Source organism: Fundulus heteroclitus, chromosome 20, assembly GCF_011125445.2.
Source record: "Fundulus heteroclitus isolate FHET01 chromosome 20, MU-UCD_Fhet_4.1, whole genome shotgun sequence".
NCBI lineage: Eukaryota > Metazoa > Chordata > Actinopteri > Cyprinodontiformes > Fundulidae > Fundulus > Fundulus heteroclitus.
Window position 1 is genome coordinate 1,918,990 of NC_046380.1, and position 17,539 is coordinate 1,936,528.

Consider the following 17,539-nt stretch of genomic DNA (forward strand, 5'->3'; position numbering starts at 1 on the left):
TAAAGTTATAAAAGTAGAGTTTTCACTGTTTATGTCATAATTATGTTGGTGAAACAACGTTTAAAGTATTTCTCATTTTAGCTCATTCTTTTTAGTTAAATTAACTGTTTAATTTATTGTTTGAAGAAATGTGACGGTGAATCATTTTGACCTTAAAGACGCCTAAACGTAACAAATCAGTGCTGTGTCTGTCTAGATGCTGTATAAAGAGTTTATAACGTGAACCTAAACCAGTTCTAGAGTTAGAATCATGAAAGAAACAAGGTTCAGATGAGTTTAGTCAGTCCTTTCACACAGTTTACATCATATTAGCATTAAAACATGTAGATGTTAATGAAGCAGTTTTTCTATCCAGGTCAGTACCTACTGTTTGGATCTATTATTTCCCATTTAAACCCTGTTTAACATTTAATTTATCTATTATTTAATTTCTCTGTGTGTTATGGCCTGGCCGGCTGTCCCTCTCCTCCAAACAGAAACGTGTAGCCGGATAAAAACGTTGGGTTTGCTGACTTTCTCTGAGGCGTCCAGCCCTGAGGGCCGTAATGCTTTGCGTCTTTGTTCCAGTGAAAGCAGAAGCTGCTGACTTGTTTTCGCTCTGCTGCTTCATGGAAACTGCGTGACGACATCTTCCTCCTTTGCTTTCTGCTCTTTAACTCTCTCACCACCACAGCTGCCGCGCAGATTACGTCATTTTCCTTTCTGCTTCATTTTCTTCACGATGAATGGCGACTATTTTCACTTTTCACCCGTAAACTTAAAGCTCAGATCGGTCATTATTTACCACAAACACAACTTAGTGTGTTTCTGAGATAAAAAGATTTCATGAACAGTTAATTACCCAAAGCAATGTTTAGGAATTAATTATTCACAATCAATATACTTAACATATTTGTCTAAAATGCTGTTGTTTCAGGTGTATTATTTTAGCACACCGGTATTTGTTTTCTCTAAGAAATGAACAATTATTTGACCTAATCAGCCTTAAAATCTGCTGCTGTTTTTTATTTTATAGCTCAATACCAAAGCCAATATATGTATTATCCAAATTATAATACATTCTGTTTATCTGTCGGTTTACCAGAGCTGATTATGAATCACTTTTAGATCTTATTCACTTATATCTCAACTATAATGAGTAATTTTCAAACCATATAAATATTGTCAGTATATCTGAACTGCTCAGTTGAAGTTATGGCAAAGGGCTCATGTGCAAACGTTTCACATTTAGTTTCTGCAAATTGTCTGTTTTTATTTTCCTTTAATAAAATAGTAGATTATATTCATGTAAATTATATATTTGTTTTTTTTACTATAGAAATGTGTCTAAAGCTCTTTTTTGTTTTTTACATAAACCTGGAGAGGTTTTTAATATGGTTGAATACTTTGAGGGATAGTTTATTCTACACGCAGAATAAAACCCCTAAAAGTGGGAACATAAATTCCCACATCAAGCAGACTCGGAGTGTGACGCTTTTTGGTGTGGAGTTTCCACGTTCCTCACGTTGTCCGCCCTTTACTCCAGTTTTCTCCCACAACATGCAAACCCTAATCGCCTCCAGGCGTGAGCGTGCGCGGCTGTGGGTGTCTGCGTGGTTCTGGGAAAGGGTGGGAACCCGGCAGCGTTTACCTGCCGGGGTCAGGAAAGAAAAAAAAAAACAGTAAAGTCCAGAAAATAAAGGGAAAAAGGAGGAGCCATGCTCTCAGGTCACAGATTATCTTCATTCTTTATCTGCACACGCCTTATCTTTGGAAAACGACTGGAATGAAGGTTTCTTATTATTATACACGGCCCGGACACAACGTGGGGATTTTCAGATGCGTTCACTGTTTGCCGTTTTGTTTCATCCACGATGAGGAAGGAAAGTTCAGAGATAAGAACATGACACCCAGGACAGAAAATTATAATGGAGAAAGGGAAAACCCAACAACTTTATCTGTGCTATTTGCCTATGAAAAGCCTTTATTAGCAGGTAAAGCGCAACATGAAAGGGCACAGGGCAGCTTTGCTTTGTGCTATTCTTGGTTCAGTAAACACGGAAAACCCCAAAGCATTAAACGCGCTGTAGGCGTGCTGTTTGCATCTGAAGGAGGGAAGTTTTAGTCTCTTGACAAACCTGCTGGCCTCATCTGTCAAAACAGCTCAGATCAGGAGGACAGAGCAGCTGCAGATGTTTCTCACACACAGACCTGTTAGAAGAAAGTTCACCAGGTCTGATGCTGTCCTGTCAGAAAATAGTGAACGATGGTCCGATATTAAGGGAGATGTGAGAGATAAAGCAGATAAATCTCGGCTCCATACAGACTACGGAGCAGAGATGAAACCCAGATGTAGTTTGGGAAATACCCGCGTTACCTCCAGCTCACCATTCAGCAGTTTGTAGCATCAGGCCTGTCAGCCATTATTCTCTGTGATACTTTCTACATGATCATCCAATCTCTCTAGCCAGCACACTCCTCTGGCTCGTCTGCAGAGACTCAACGGTGTTCAATAAGCAGAGATATAATCTCTCCACCAAGACCTGGGTTCACTGAGAAGTCTGATTTTCCTGGGATTCGTCCAGAATGCCTCCCTAGAAAGTTAGAAAGGCGTCCAGGAGGAGTCCTTTCCAGATGCTCAGCTGGCTCCCAGTGATGAGTAGAAGAGCTGAGACTGTAGGTTCAAACTGAATCATTCACCTTTCAGTTCAGTCACGTCTTTTTCACAGGAGACAGTGAAACCACAACCTCCTTCTTGGAGGAACCGAACATCCTCCCAGGCAGATCCCTTCTGTCTGAAACAAGGTCCAGTACCTGATGGCCAGTCCCTCTCCCTGAAGCATCCATGTTATTCTGACTGTATCAGGTCACCAGACGGTCTACCTCCCACCTGAAGGCAGACCTACGAGTCGAGCCCGATGAGGATGGCGTCATCTGCAGACTTCAGGTGACTGGAGCTGCAGCTGTTGGTGTTCAGGGAGGAACCGCAGGGGAGAATGGACGCCGCCTTGGGGGGATCTGGTGCAGATGATCTGACGCACGCCCTGTGTCTGGTCCGACAGGAAGTCTGAGGTCCGTCTGCAGGCGTGCTCTGGCACATTCATCAGCTCGTCCTGTAGCAGAGCTGGGACCATGGTGTGGTAACGCTGAGGTCCACAAACAGGATCCGACAGAGTCCAGGTGCTGGGGAGTGAAGTGGAGGGCCGTGTTGACCGGTTGGTCCTGTAGACAAACTGCAGGAGGTCCAGGAGAGGGTCTGTGATGGATTTCAGGTCAGCACAAGGCGCTCAAAGGACTTCATGTATGCAGAGATCAGGGCGACGGGTCTAGAGTCAATTAATCCTGAGATCCTCTGCTTCTATGGGACAGAGACGACGGTGGAGGCCTTGAGGCAGGCTGACTCATGACGTCTGTCCTGTGAGGTGTTAAAGGTATCGATGAGCAATGGAGACACGTCAGAGAGGTGATCCAACACAAGTCTGTTCATGATGCAAGACGCTGAACTGCTGCTCTCCACTTCCAAGTAAAGGAGGAAGAAGTTCTGGAGTAAGGCAAAGACACTGCTGGTCTTTGCTGAATGACCATCATGGTTCCAAAATTCAGTCAGAACCACACAGAGAGGCTGATTAAGGAGCAGTTTAAGAAGCTTCATCAGTTTCTAGCAGAGGAAGAGGAGGCCAGGCTGGCTGCACTGAGGGAGGAAGAGGAGCAGAAGAGTGGGATGATGAAGGAGAAGATGGAGGCTCTGAGCAGAGAGATAGCAGCTCTTTCAGACACAGTCAGAGCCACAGAGGAGGAGCTGAGAGCTGAAGACGTCTCATTCCTGCACAACTACAAGGCTGCAGTGGAAAGAGTCCAGCGCTGCCCCCTGCTGGAGGATCCACAGCTGCCCTCAGGAGCTCTGATAGACCAGGCCAAACATCTGGGCAACCTGGCCTTCAACATCTGGAGCAACATGGAGAACATGGTCTCCTACACTCCTCTCATCCTGGACCCAAACACTGCTGGTTCAGAACTCATCCTGTCTGAAGATCTGACCGGTGGGACTTTAGGAGAGAAACAGCAGCTCTGAAACCTGGAGATGATCTGATCATCTGGTTGTTTTCAGGTCCGTTTCAGTTCTGCTTGATAATCTGTCCAGATGCTGAAAACTAAAACCTGAGGTGGAGGATGTGGATGTTAGTTTGGTTCTGACAGCAGAAACTGTGGTTTTGAGTCTGAGTTCTTTCTAGCTAATAATTGTTCTGTTTTAATAATTTTATCTTTGTGTGTTTCTGAAATGCTTCCATCTGCCTCTCACTGTCCGGCTGGTACACCTCCCCCCCCCATTCTAGCTTTATTTTGTGGAACTTCCTAAATAAGTCTTGACATGTTGAGTTTTTTGGATGTTTTGTTTCACCTAAATGAAACTGAACGAGTCTCAGAATGAATCCAGAGAAGTTTTATGTAAAGTGTTTGAATTATCGCTGCTGTTGTGAAGGATCAGGATGTCTGAGGCTGGATCAAAGTCCGTTAGGCTTTGGTCACGCACGGCTGCTCAGACACAGGGCAGACAAATCCTGGAGCAAGGCATGGCTCGTGGTGCAAATCCAGGTCAAGGTTCAGAACACCAAGCAAAGAAATCCAAGAAAGCATGAAGCGAGATCTGGACGAGGTGTTGGGCTTCATGTGAAACTGTAGCAAAGTGGACAGAATGGAAGACAAAGACAGGTTTGGCAGAGATGAACAGGAAAAATTAGTCTGGAATGAAACAATTTAAAATGGTTTGTTTCCAATATGTTTTCACTGTTTTTTAAGTTTGACTGAGGTTAAAACCTGGAGCTAACAGGCTAAGCTATCTGCTAGCAATCTTTGAAACATTGCTATGCTGATGTGATGCGTTTTGGGTGTTTTAAGGTTTTATCAAACTTTAGGGGTTTTTATACACTGATGGGACATTAATGTTTGTGTTTTATGGTCTGCTCATTACACCAAATAGAGCTAAAAGTCCTTTTAAATAAGCTCTGGGAATCCCGCTAGCATTAGCTGCTGCTAGTAGCCGTTAGCAGCCTTGCTACCAACAAGTTGAGCGTAACTTTGGTTTGCTTAAACATAAGGCTTGTTTTCGTTTCGCTCGGCAATCGACCGATCGTGCTGCGAGCGTTTTCAGGGAACATTAATGTCAGTTTGATGATGTTTTGTGCAATTTAAGATTAATCCATCAAGAAAATGACCACATGACCCGGATGTCCCCGACTCATATCATTTATGACCAATCGTCCACTATAGCGCCCTCTAGCTTCAAAAAGGTACCAATTTGAGTCTTAATTATTTCTCCTGGAAATAATTAAGTGTCCTAAAAGGTACTGGTTTTTATTTAGCAAATTATTCTTGAAAATGTTATCCTATAAAATAATGTTTTATTTAACTCAGGATTTGCATTGTGAATGGGTTAAAACACATACCAAACGTTGTTTTAAATTAGTTAAGCTAATTGAACCTTTAAGATGAATTTTGTTTCTGTAACTTTAATCTGCAGTGAATCAGGATTCACTGAATCCTTCTGATGATGGTTTTCAACCATTTTATATGTCTTTTTGTTTCTTTGTGTGTTCATAGTTCCTTAGTTTATTTAATCTTCATTTTGCTTAGTAGTTTAGTAAAGTTTCACTAGCCTAGTAGAGAGGATTTGTTGATTGAAATATATGGTTCATATGGGCAAAAACATTAGATGGCTGTTCCCTAGACATTCATTTATTTCTGTTAATAAATTCCTGCATAGGAAGAGAAGACCTAACAAGGCATGAGGGAACGCTGGACATCTACTAACTAGAAGCGTTCACTAATCTGGGCTGTCCTGCTGTCTGTGGAGTTTATGAGGACCAGGAATGAATTTCATAGCAGAGCAGCTTTAGTTTAATAAATTCAAATTTTCACATATTCAGATGTGATGAAATGAAAAAAAAAAAAAGGTTTTATGTTTCCAATGCAGCTCAGTTTTCTGTACTGTCTGTACTTTGACTAGGCCATTCCAGCTTGCTGGGTCCAGCCACTACATTCCAGATCTACTGGTTTTGGGATCATTGTTCTGTTGATGACCCAGTCTGGATTGAGCCTCAGCTGTGGTAGTTTATTGTCCAGTTAAGGACTGTACAGTTCTTTGGCTGCATAATGACCTCTATCATCAACCTCTCAGGAGAACCGCCTCTACACTGACTGGTTAACGCAACAATAGCAGATTTATTTTCTGTCTGTAGCGGCCAAGCCAATACTTTAAACCACTGAGGTGTTGCACTGAGGTAATACAATTGACGCGCTGATTGTTTTGATTAAAATCTGAGTCGCCATGGCTTGTTGAACACTTTAGCCATTTATTTTCTTTCCATCTTGTCAAACATCCATCACAACATGAACATTAGAGTCGATCCACTGGAACAGGCCCCAGCAGTAGTTCATCCTCAGTGAGCCTTAGCCAGGGCTTGGCTGGAGGAGGACTTATGGGTGTCCTTGATCCAGGTGAGGTACTGAAGTCATTGCAGAGTTCTAGAATCACAGTTTGAGTCCGCCCTCTGACCCAGAACCAGTCTAGGAGTCACGGGAGACTCTAAGCGGCCTGCGTAAGGTGAAGAATGGAGAGTTGTGGCTTACAGGTCAGTTTTTGACACTAAAAATAACACTTCTATAACCAGAACCAGAACAAACAGGTTAGCTCTGAGGACCAGAGTCATCATGTTCCTGAGGTAGGTCCAAACCAGGTCACAGCGACACGTGTTTGGTTGTGTTGTTCTTCACCTGTGGCTGGTTTTAGCTCTGCTTAACACCAGATTCTTCTTTTCTATGTCCTGACTTGGTGGGAGAATACGAAGGAGACTCGCCCGTCAGAGCCGCATGGTTTCCATCAGGTTATCAGAGACCATCTTGTGTTTTCACTTTGGACCACGATCAGATAAGCAGCTGCAGAAACCCGATCCTGCAGGTAAAGTCGTGACCAGCAGAACAGCGCAACAAACAGAGCATACCTGAGTACAGGTGTGCTCTCGCCCTGAAACCCCCCCCCCCCCCACCCCACCCAGAGCAACTCAGCTGTTTGTTTCACGTTGCTGTGTCCGTCATTCATGTCTCTAAAGTACTGACACGCCTGGGATCTTTGTTTCTTTCTTGCTCATAATCTGCCTTTGACAGATTCTGCTCCTGGTTTTGTCCTTTTACTGTTGATTTTATAGGATTCTTCTAGACGTTGGCGGTATTGTTACTTTGAACAGTTAATGCTTTGCTGTAACCGTATCATAGTCAATGTGCCATTAATCAGAATCAGAATCTGATTTGGCCATGATTGTCAGCACGGTGAAGGAAGTAGACTATTTACAGCGTCGGCAGACATTAGGTTTGCATATAGAAACAGAAAACGGTTGTGAGTTAAAGTGCAGCTGGTCTTGTTCACCAGTGGAGTAGCTGACCAATCAGGCTGCAGGATCTGTCCATCAGAGAATTCAATTCAATTCAATTCAATTTTATTTATATAGCGCCAAATCATGAAACATGTCATCTCAAGGCACTTTACAAAGTCAAGTTCAATCATATTATACAGATTGGGTCAGATTATACAGATTGGTCAAAAATTTCCTATATAAGGAAACCAGTTGATTGCATCAAAGTCCCGACAAGCAGCATTCACTCCTGGGGAACCGTAGAGCCACAGGAAGAGTCATCTGCATTGTACATGGCTTTGCTGCAATCCCTCATACTGAGCAAGCATGAAGCGACAGTGGGAAGAAAAACCACCCATTAACGGGAAAAAAAACCTCCGGCAGAACCGGGCTCAGTATGAACGGTCATCTGCCTCGACCGACTGGGGTTACAGAAGACAGAACAGAGACACAACAGCCTGGGGGGAGGAACCGTCTCTGTGGCGGCTGGTTTTAGCAAACAGCACTCTGTAGCGCCACCTGGAGGTTAAAGTCTGCGCAGTTTGTGTCCAGCATGTGCGAAACCGTGCCGAGAACGGTCTGAGTTCGGTAATTGAGATAACAATCGAGTGTAAATGGAACACAACTGAACCGAACCGTGCCAGACACAACATAACCGCGCTAAATCTAGTACTAGTTCGATAGGTGGGCTCGGCCCGGTTTTTCTCTGGCCCGGTTCTCTGATAACAAAGAGCGCATGAGCAGACCGCGTCATCTCCTTACAGTCAGAAATTTCAGACATTCATAATAATACTAGCTTCCTTACCGTGCCACACGGTTTCCAGTGATGATTCTGCTTAGCAGTGTGATGAACCTCAGCGTCTGTCGTTGTTTCCTGCATCTGTAAATCCTGATTAGACATTCGTTTGTCTAATCCACGTCCCAAAAGCCTACTCTGTCAAGTAAATCCACCAAAGGTTGCCTTCTTCGTCTGACTCTCCGCAAACAACGAAATATCACAATTATAACCAAACATAACTTACTGAATGTTATGGGCGCCGCCATTTTTATTTGCTTGATTTCCTCCTTCAATCTTAGAGAGCAGTAGTACCGCAGATCGTCACTAGGAGGCGAGGAACCGTGCTAGCGTGATGTGTAAACGGTCGTAAGAACCGAGCTCGGCACGGTTAACTGATCTAAGCTCGTTCTGAACTTGGCATGGATCGGTTAAAGAAGGGGAGTGGAAATGTGGCTTTTGACTAGGCCACCCAAAGACCTTTAGTTGTTTTTTAGTCATTCAGAGGTGTGGCTGCTACAGTGCTTTAGCATATTGTCCTGCTGCAGAGCTAAAGTGTGACTGGCCTTAAGGTTCTGTTCTGATGGACTGGCGTTCTCCTTCAGGACGTTCTAACAGTGAGCAAAATTCCTGATTCCATCCATTACAGTAAGTCCCCCAGGTCCTGAAGCAGCCAAACAGCCTAAAGCATCACGCTACCTGTTCTAGCAGGTCGGCCTCTCCTGGGAATGTGCTTTTACTCCGAGGATGATGGGAAACACACTTTCCAAAATGGTCCAATTCTGTCTCCGCGGTCCACAGAACCTTTACCCAAAGGTCTTGACCACGATGGTTGTTGGTAAATTTGAGACGGGTCTTTGCGTTCTGGTCAGCAGTGGTTCTGGTGCTGAAACTCTCCCATGGAGGATGTTTCTGCCCAGTCTGTCTCCTCATCGTTGAATCATGACCTTACCTGAGGCGGTGAGCGTTTTAGCTTTAGGTGTTGTTCTGGGTTCTTCTGGAGTCGTTCTGGTGGGTCCCGGGGAGGTTCTCCAAGGTTTCTGGTGTTCTCCATGTGTGGGTAATGGATCTCATTGTGTTTCTCTGGAGTCCAGCGCCTCAGAAGTGGCTTTGTAAAGCTTTTCAGACTGATAGACGCCAGAGACTATTTATTATTTATCTTAATTATTTATTAGACTAACTTTGGCTTGTCAGATTGAATCAGAATCAGGCATACTTTAATAATCCCAGGGGGAAATTACTTAACCAAACTAAAAAAAAGGTGGTTTCGTCGAAATAAATTCCCAATTTAACAAGGAGGGGATTTAACGGGTTGGTTTGAAGATGTTCAGAACCAGCTGGACCTCAAAGGTCTTCTTTTTAAACTCGCCTTTTTGTTTTTCATCCCTAAAATCCCCTCAGAGTGAAATCTGGTGTCCAAAACTACATAAGCTGACTTTACCTTTCAGTTCATGAACATCAAAGTTCCCCTTTCAGTTAAAGTTCCTGTTGGTTGGTTTATGTGTCGTTAAGTGTGGTAATTTGCATGTATTTGTTTGTATTTGTTGACCTGTGATATTTACAGGGTATTTCTGGCTTCATGTTGTAAATTATTCTGTGTTGTTCTACATGCAGAACAACCAGAGCGAGCTGTGACCTTCATCTGGGAAAAACTGATTTAAAAGAATAAAAGGTCAAAGTGAGATCTAACAGATTCATTTTCACGTCAGATGACATTTAGGGAAGGCCTCGTGATGCCAGAGAAAGCAGAAGTAGAGACTTCAGCATCACGTCACGGTTTGGAGGAAGTTTGCTCCTGAAATGAGCGGCAGCAGAACATGATGACCGCATGGATGATGCAGCAGTTTTATGGTTTCCCTGAAAGTCGGAGGTGAATCAGACCGAAGACTTCTGCCAGTCATCATATAAAACCGAGACTCAACAAGCTGAAACTGGCCTCCAAAAACAAATAAAATTAAAGTAATTGGTGAATTAATGAATAAAAAATAACCCAGGCCCTTGGTTTAAATTTAGTTGGAGTGAAATGTCTCTTTAAAATCATTTAAACGCAGATTTAAATGAACCTTTTAAACCAACAAATCAGAGCGCACTAATTGATGGGCTGCAGATGATTCCCGTCTCTCATGTCTTGCAGTTTAACGGTGATCCTGACAGACGTACCTATAAGGCTGTTAGGATCCAGCCAGCAGTCATCAGTGATTCACCAACAGTCTTAGATTAGAACCAGAAACCACAGAAACAGCTGGAATTAAAGCTTCCCAGCAGGTTCTGCTGAGGAGATCAACAGCAGCAGAAAGGGAGCAGAGAAAGTGCAACAGGTTGATGTTTGCAGCTCAGTAGATGCATAAATAACTTTAAAAACATTAAGACAAAACAGACTAAAAACTGATCTTATGTGACAGAAAGGCCTGTGTGGACAGGGAGAGTAAATACTGCACAGACTTTTTACTGACAAATACTGTGTGTCTACATACAATGATTATTATTGCTAATATATGAATTTATACTGAAATAATTATCTTTGCACCAGAAATAATGCATGTCATGGTTAAGGTTAGGGAGCAGGACTTTACCTCTGGCTCACGTGTCTAGTCTCTGGCTCGTTCCTGTTTTTATCATCAGAGAGATATTTCCAATCTGAGCTCCTTTATGTCACTTCCTTAACTGGAAATAATGATTCATGTGTTTGTTTCACGACAGTTGGATTATTATAATGCAATCCACGCACGTCTTACCTAAACCTCTCTGGAACGACTGTATGTTGTTTAAAAAGCTGCAGCCGGCTTCTCCAGGTTTCTTTTACTGAAAGCTCCTCAGGGAGCGGCATCAGGTCTTCTGCACCTAAATGTCCCTGGAAGCTCCACCTTCAAATGGATTTTATAAACATTTTTTTTTCATTTTTTACCTACAGATGTCTCTTTATCCTGTAGCAACAAATAAATGAAAGAAGCAGATCATAATGCAGATCTGCTGACATCAGACCTGAAAGTGAAGCTTTCAAACCACCTGAATCCACCTTTTTGACCACATGGTGGATAGTAGACACTTGATTTTAATCTTTCCCAGTATTTATTAAAACCAACAGAGGTTTAAAACTCTGTTTTTTATTTAATCTAAATCTAAAATAACTATAGCTCTGTTTTTGGTCTCTGCTTTAGCACTCCCAGCTGTTCAGACTAACATCTACACCTGAAACTAAAATATTCATTTATTCTGCCGACCATGCTGAGAGTTCGCTTGATTTTTATTTTATTTCTGATGTTTTATTCTATTGTCTGTATTTTCTATGATTATATGTGTATCTTACATATAGACCGGATCTCCTTTGTAAAATATTTTATTCTCAATCAGACTTCCTGGTTAAAAGGTCCAATTTTTATTTTATATTTTCTAAAATAAACTTTTGTAAATTTAGAGTAAAGATTAATGCTTTTTTATTTAAAGTTAACTGGTGAAAACTGTAAGAGAGGAAATTTGATCCTAAAAACCAGGAAATAAATAAATGGATGAAGAAACGTCAAAGGGGACCGTGTTGGTCAGACAATGCTGCCCCCTAGCGGTGATTGTAGGGACATCTGGGTTGAACAGAGCTTAGATAAAATGTTAAAATAGCTCATGAAAGTAACTTATACGGAGAATTTGCATTAAAACATGATCTAATGTAGTTTTATTTTTTTTCTGTCATGAATGTGACGCATTTCTCTGACATGCCTGGTTTGTATTTTTAGGATTTGGTAAAAGATTCCAGCACAGTCCAGCGTTTGAGGAATTTTAACCCTCAATTTTTAATCAACTTTGTGAAATTCAGCAGTTTTAGCTGTTTAGATCCTGTAAACATCATCAGCCCAGAGTTTTAAATCACCCGCTAATCCACATGGAGCCTTTTTCCATCTGTGAGGATGAGGATGAGAGGCAGAGTGCATCCCGACAGGTTCCCAGCCAGGACGACGTGGTTAGCTGGTGTAGGAACTGCTGCAGGAACCCAGAGGAACCCTGAGGAACCCAGAGGAACCCAGAAGGAGAACTCAGAATCTACACACAGAGCTTGGCTGAGGGTTCAAAGCCAGGACCTTTTGGCTTTAAGGCAGCACTACAGCCCCAACATCTGGTTATTAAAACATGTGGATTGGAAGTAAAAAATATTAAATTAAAGCAGAATGCAGTGAGAAGGATAAAAACTACCAACACACCTGCAGGAAAGTGAAACAGAGTTCAGAGCAGCACCTACTATCTCCTGGACCACATCTTCTCCAGGGACTGGATGAAAGTTCCTCCATTTCTGCTGCTTTTTAAAGTTTTCTTTAAAAAACAAGACCAGTTTGTGTGAATTTAAGGAGGTTTAATGTTAGGATTGGGTAACTGAGTGGAGCAGCGGCTGAATGCTCCTAATGGTCCTGTCCAAACTCAGCAGATGGCAGTGTTGTTCCTCAGACGTTAGTTTAATTTCTTTATGATTTATTTCACCTGTATTTTAGGTGAAGTCTAATTTTCTAAACCAGTTAAGCTGAAACTCACCTGAATTTAGCTGGAGGCTTCTTATATTTTACAGCTTCAATCCACATTAAAGAGATGCTTTACTTCCCGCCTGTGTTCCTGAAGCTTCAAACAGATAAAAATATCCATAAAGTTATTGATGGCCGTAAAATCCTCAAGATAACAGAGATTCAGGTCTTCAATCAGCTCAACTGCTTATGATGCATCGCAGTCAAGCTCATTCCTCCTGCTGATCAAGCATATGGCAACAGTGGAAAGGAACTACTGTCCATCAACGTAAAGAGACGTCCAGCAGAACCAGAATCGGGCCCAGCAGGAGGGTGAAGAGGACAGAGGAGATGAACAAAAAACCCTGAAGCTCTGGTCCAGGAGGAAAAAATCACAGTCAGAGGAAAAGATCAGAAGCTTTCTATGCCTTTCCTTCTCCACAGGGTGGCGCTCTACATCCACACAGAGTTTAATGTTGTTATCTGGCTCTGACACCTGCAGCTGAAAACAAGGAGAAAATCTGATGGAGGAAAGTTTAGACAGTTCCCTGATTTCCTCTGAAGATCTGATCCCGGGTCAGATTACCACCATAACTCTGTGTGTTGTCCTCAAACGTCTCCAGCTCTGAGACCGTCTGAGTCTGTGATGCCAACGCGCTCAGAAAAGTTTTCACACCCTGCTCCTCTAACAGAAAGCTGACCCAGACGGCTGGGATCAAAGCAGAGGTTCATGATTCTTATTGATGCTAAACCAACGGGGAGAAAAATCTACCCCCAGGAACACACATTTCTAGACAACACCCACCAATCACACGCGTTGTCCATTACTCCACCCCCACAGGCCCAACCTAGCTGACGTCAGGCCAGGATGGGTCTCAGTCAGTTGATACGCCTCGCCTACTGCTTAGTGCGCACCCCACTCCTCAGATGAGGGCCAGTCCTTCTTTATGTTTAGATATAACCCCCCAGACAGCAGACTTAAATCAGGCTGATCAAAAGAAAGCAGGAATTGGATCACCAACAGCTTCTGCTGATTCTAGGTCTAGGAACCACCAGTCAGTAGAACCAAAAGTTAAAGTTAAAACTGCAGGGGTGGTTTCCAAGTTTGACTGGGACCTACAACAGCATCTCTCCTAGGACACCGAGGAACCAGAGCTTAACATCTCCAACCTGAAGGAAGCTTGTTGGACCTTAGTGGCGCCGTTGGGTCCAGCTTTGCATCAGAGACAAACTTTCCTCTGCACAGACTGACATGACGCTGTCAAGATGTTGGAGACAATAAATGTTTTATTTGCAGCTAAACTTTATTTAGTGAATGCTTTAGAGAGATTAACACAAAGGAGACATTTAACCACCAAAGATTCAGGATAAAATAAAATGTTTAAGAAGCAGAAATGAACAAGTCCTCAGATCAGTGGCGGCTGGTGAAAAAAATCTTGGTGGGGCTGGCCAATAGATTTTCCTGCCTAACCCAGTACATGCATTTAAATTAAAAGTCGGAAAATTACTACGATTCCACAATAAGCATTTAATTAATAAAAAACATTGTTCACTAAGGATTATTTGGGTGTTTTTGTCTTATTAATCCTTTTCACTGACTCATGCCAGAGGGTTTGCATACATTGTACATGTACGTATATTATTACCAAACAAACGTTTACGTCTTGACTTAAATATATATCCTAATTTTTTATTTATATAATGATTTAAGTAGAACAATGACTAGAGCAGAATTAAGTTATATTTACCGGAGATGAAGTGTAGACTGCAAATTCTGTCGTACTATGATGGCTCCCACAGTCCATTGGGATTGTCAGCCTGCATCCTTTTCACTGAAAATTATCCTTTTCTTTCTTCGTCCTTCCTCCTTCGGTAAACAAAAGAAACGTACATCCGATGATTTGGAATGCCTCTGTGTGCAACCGGGAGCATTTTTTAGATTAAAAAAATAAACTAAAAGTACGCTCTAATTCACCCGTTTTGTCACGCTGGTAAGTGAAAACAGAACTGTTTATGCCGACCACTGTGACCCGGATGTAGTGCTGATGTAGCTCGTGACGTCACGCGTGAAGTGCACCTATCACTGTGCAGCTAGGGCTGTGACTCCAGGAGCCCCAAAGCCATTCATTTTGGCTATGCTGATTGGCCAAATATTTATAAATCTTCCCTAGCAACAGTATACGATTGGTTATTTTGCTACACTTGTGGGGCTCCTTGAGTCACAGCCCCACACGGGTAGAAGAAGAGAAATGATACGTCTGTTGGTGGAAATGCACTGTTAAATGAGAGTTGATTGAAAAAGTCAATCAGTAGAAGTGTTTTAATAATTCCTATTACATGTAGCCACTTACTATTAAGTAAACACTGACATTAATAATACTTTTAAAATCTATATATATTTTGACTTTTCCCCTCCACATCTAGGGAGGGCAGCCCCCGAGCGCCCCCTATGGGCCAGCCGCCACTGCCTCAGATGATCAGTTGCTGTTGTCTGGCTGTTATTTCCCACAAGAATCAACTACGCTACATTTGCTCACTGAGATCTTCATCGGTAGGATTTTTACTTTACTGGAAGTGAAGAAGCATGGAAACATCTTGTCAGTGAAGGTGTGTGTGAAGGTGTGTATGTGTGAGTTAGTGTCCAGATCAGAGAAGGACAGCTTTCCTCTGTCCCAGTCCAGATTCACTCTGATCCTCTGAAGTTTCTTCTGGACTGAGAGATCCATGAGAGGAGATGGAGGAGACCCTGCTTTGTATTTACCTTCAGAGGACCATAGAACCAACCATCCAGACCCTATGACTCCCTTCCTCAGGACAGACTCTGCTATCACACCAAGGTCCCAGTCATCGCTGTCTCCAACATCAACATCCCAGCTGTGGTTCCCTGAGTTGAAGCCCTCAGAACTCAGGACAGAAGACTGTGATCCAAACCTCTCTGGATTATCAGGAAGCTGCTGTTTCTCTCCTTTAGTCCCACTGGTCAGATCTTCAGACAGGATGAGTTCTGGATGAGCAGTGTTTGGGTCCAGGATGAGAGGAGTGTAGGAGACCATGTTCTCCATGTTGCTCCAGATGTTGAAGGCCAGGTTGCCCAGATGTTTGGCCTGGTCTATCAGAGCTCCTGAGGGCAGCTGTGGATCCTCCAGCAGGGGGCAGCGCTGGACTCTTTCCACTGCAGCCTTGTAGTTGTGCAGGAATGAGACGTCTTCAGCTCTCAGCTCCTCCTCTGTGGCTCTGACTGTGTCTGAAAGAGCTGCTATCTCTCTGCTCAGAGCCTCCATCTTCTCCTTCATCATCCCACTCTTCTGCTCCTCTTCCTCCCTCAGTGCAGCCAGCCTGGCCTCCTCTTCCTCTGCTAGAAACTGATGAAGCTTCTTAAACTGCTCCTTAATCAGCCTCTCTGTGTGTCGGGCCTGGACCTTCATGTGTTCTGCTGTCTGATCAAACTCCTCTAGAACTTTCTTCCTGAGCTCCAGGTTCTTCTTTAAAGGTTCCAGAGTTTCCTGAAGGTTCTTCTTGTTATCCTCAGCAGCTTCATCCATGGGTCTGAATCTGTGGTTGATGTGTTTTTTTGAATCTCTGCAGACGAGACACACTGGCTGCTGATGGTCCAGACAGAAGAGTTTGAGTTTCTCAGAGTGCAGACTGCAGAGATCCTCTGAAGCTCTCTGGTCTCTCTGCTGTAGGAAGGTCTCACACAGGTTCTTCAGAGCCAGATTACAGGGTGGATTAGCCGTTAAAGATCTTCTCTTACAAACTGGACACTCCTGTGCTGCTTTCTCTCTCCACCAGTTCTTCAGACACTCCTTACAGAAGCTGTGGCTACATGACAGAAGAACCGGATCCTGAAAGACGTCCTGACAGACCGGACAGCAGAGATCCTCCTCTGATCTGGAAGCCATTTAGTCTCTGAGTGAAGCTGCAAACACAGAAGGTCCAGTCAGTCATGGTTCTCCTCCCTCCTCTACTAACGTCCCTCAAAGTGACTCTGATTGATGTTCTGGGTCCAACTCACCTTCAGGGTTCTGGTTCCGGCTCACCTTCAGCTTGGAGCAGCAGTGTTGGAGGTTTCCAGCTGGTTTCACTCACAGGAAGCTGCTGTTCTGCTCTGTAGGTGGATCTCCAGGCGTCTCTGCAGAGACGTGATGAAGGCGTGTTTCCGTCCAAAGTTCTCATTTTAACCTTTCAGCTGCCATAAAAATACTGATAACCATGTTTATTACCTTCCACACATTTCTAACATTGAACCGGTGTAGAGTCCATTTGCAGTTGCTGGTTCTAATTTTAAAAGCAGACGAGTCAGAACAAGTGGTTAGATTCTACTGAACATCAGGGTTCCCACAGACACGACTTGAGTTTTAGAGATTTTGACTGCAGTGGTCATTCACATGAACAGGCTGCCAAATTAAGGTTCTGGTAAAGTTCCAGTAACATTTTAACCAAGTGGTACCAAGGGTAGTTTTAAGTCATCTGGTCCAGTTAAAAAACGTACATTGTCTCATTTTTTGCTGGTCTGAGACCCGAGCATTGGGTCATTGCAAACATTCTTTGATTTTAACAGACTCAGACATCGCATGTTGTGTGGCGGGTAGAGGAACGCAGAGTTCCTGGATGAAGGAAGGAGGAAGATTTGGTCCTTTCTCCATATCTAACAGAGCACTTCTCTCCCAGAATGCAGGTCTAATGGTGGCTCCTAGAGTCTCTAAAAGTAGAATCACTTCATGCATGCTCATACTGAGCATGCATGAAGTGACAGTGGAGAGGAAAACTCCCCTCTAACAGGGAAGAAAACCTCCAGCAGAACCAGAACCAGGCTCAGTGTGAACGCTCATCTAGGGCTGGACGATTTAGAAAAAAAGCTTATCGATTAAAAAAAAATGCATATTGATCGATATCGA

General features: G+C 43.2%; 1 protein-coding gene across 1 annotated transcript; it reads right to left on the minus strand.

The window, feature by feature from the left end:
* Positions 1-15,139: 15,139 nt before the first annotated feature.
* LOC118567248 (nuclear factor 7, brain-like) lies at positions 15,140-16,823 on the minus strand. Its single transcript, XM_036151913.1, has 2 exons — positions 16,682-16,823; positions 15,140-16,560 (listed from the first exon to the last, which is right to left on the minus strand). The coding sequence occupies exon 2, from the start codon at positions 16,541-16,543 to the stop codon at positions 15,140-15,142; it is 1,404 nt and encodes a 467-aa protein (XP_036007806.1). The 5' UTR covers positions 16,544-16,560; positions 16,682-16,823.
* Positions 16,824-17,539: the final 716 nt, after the last annotated feature.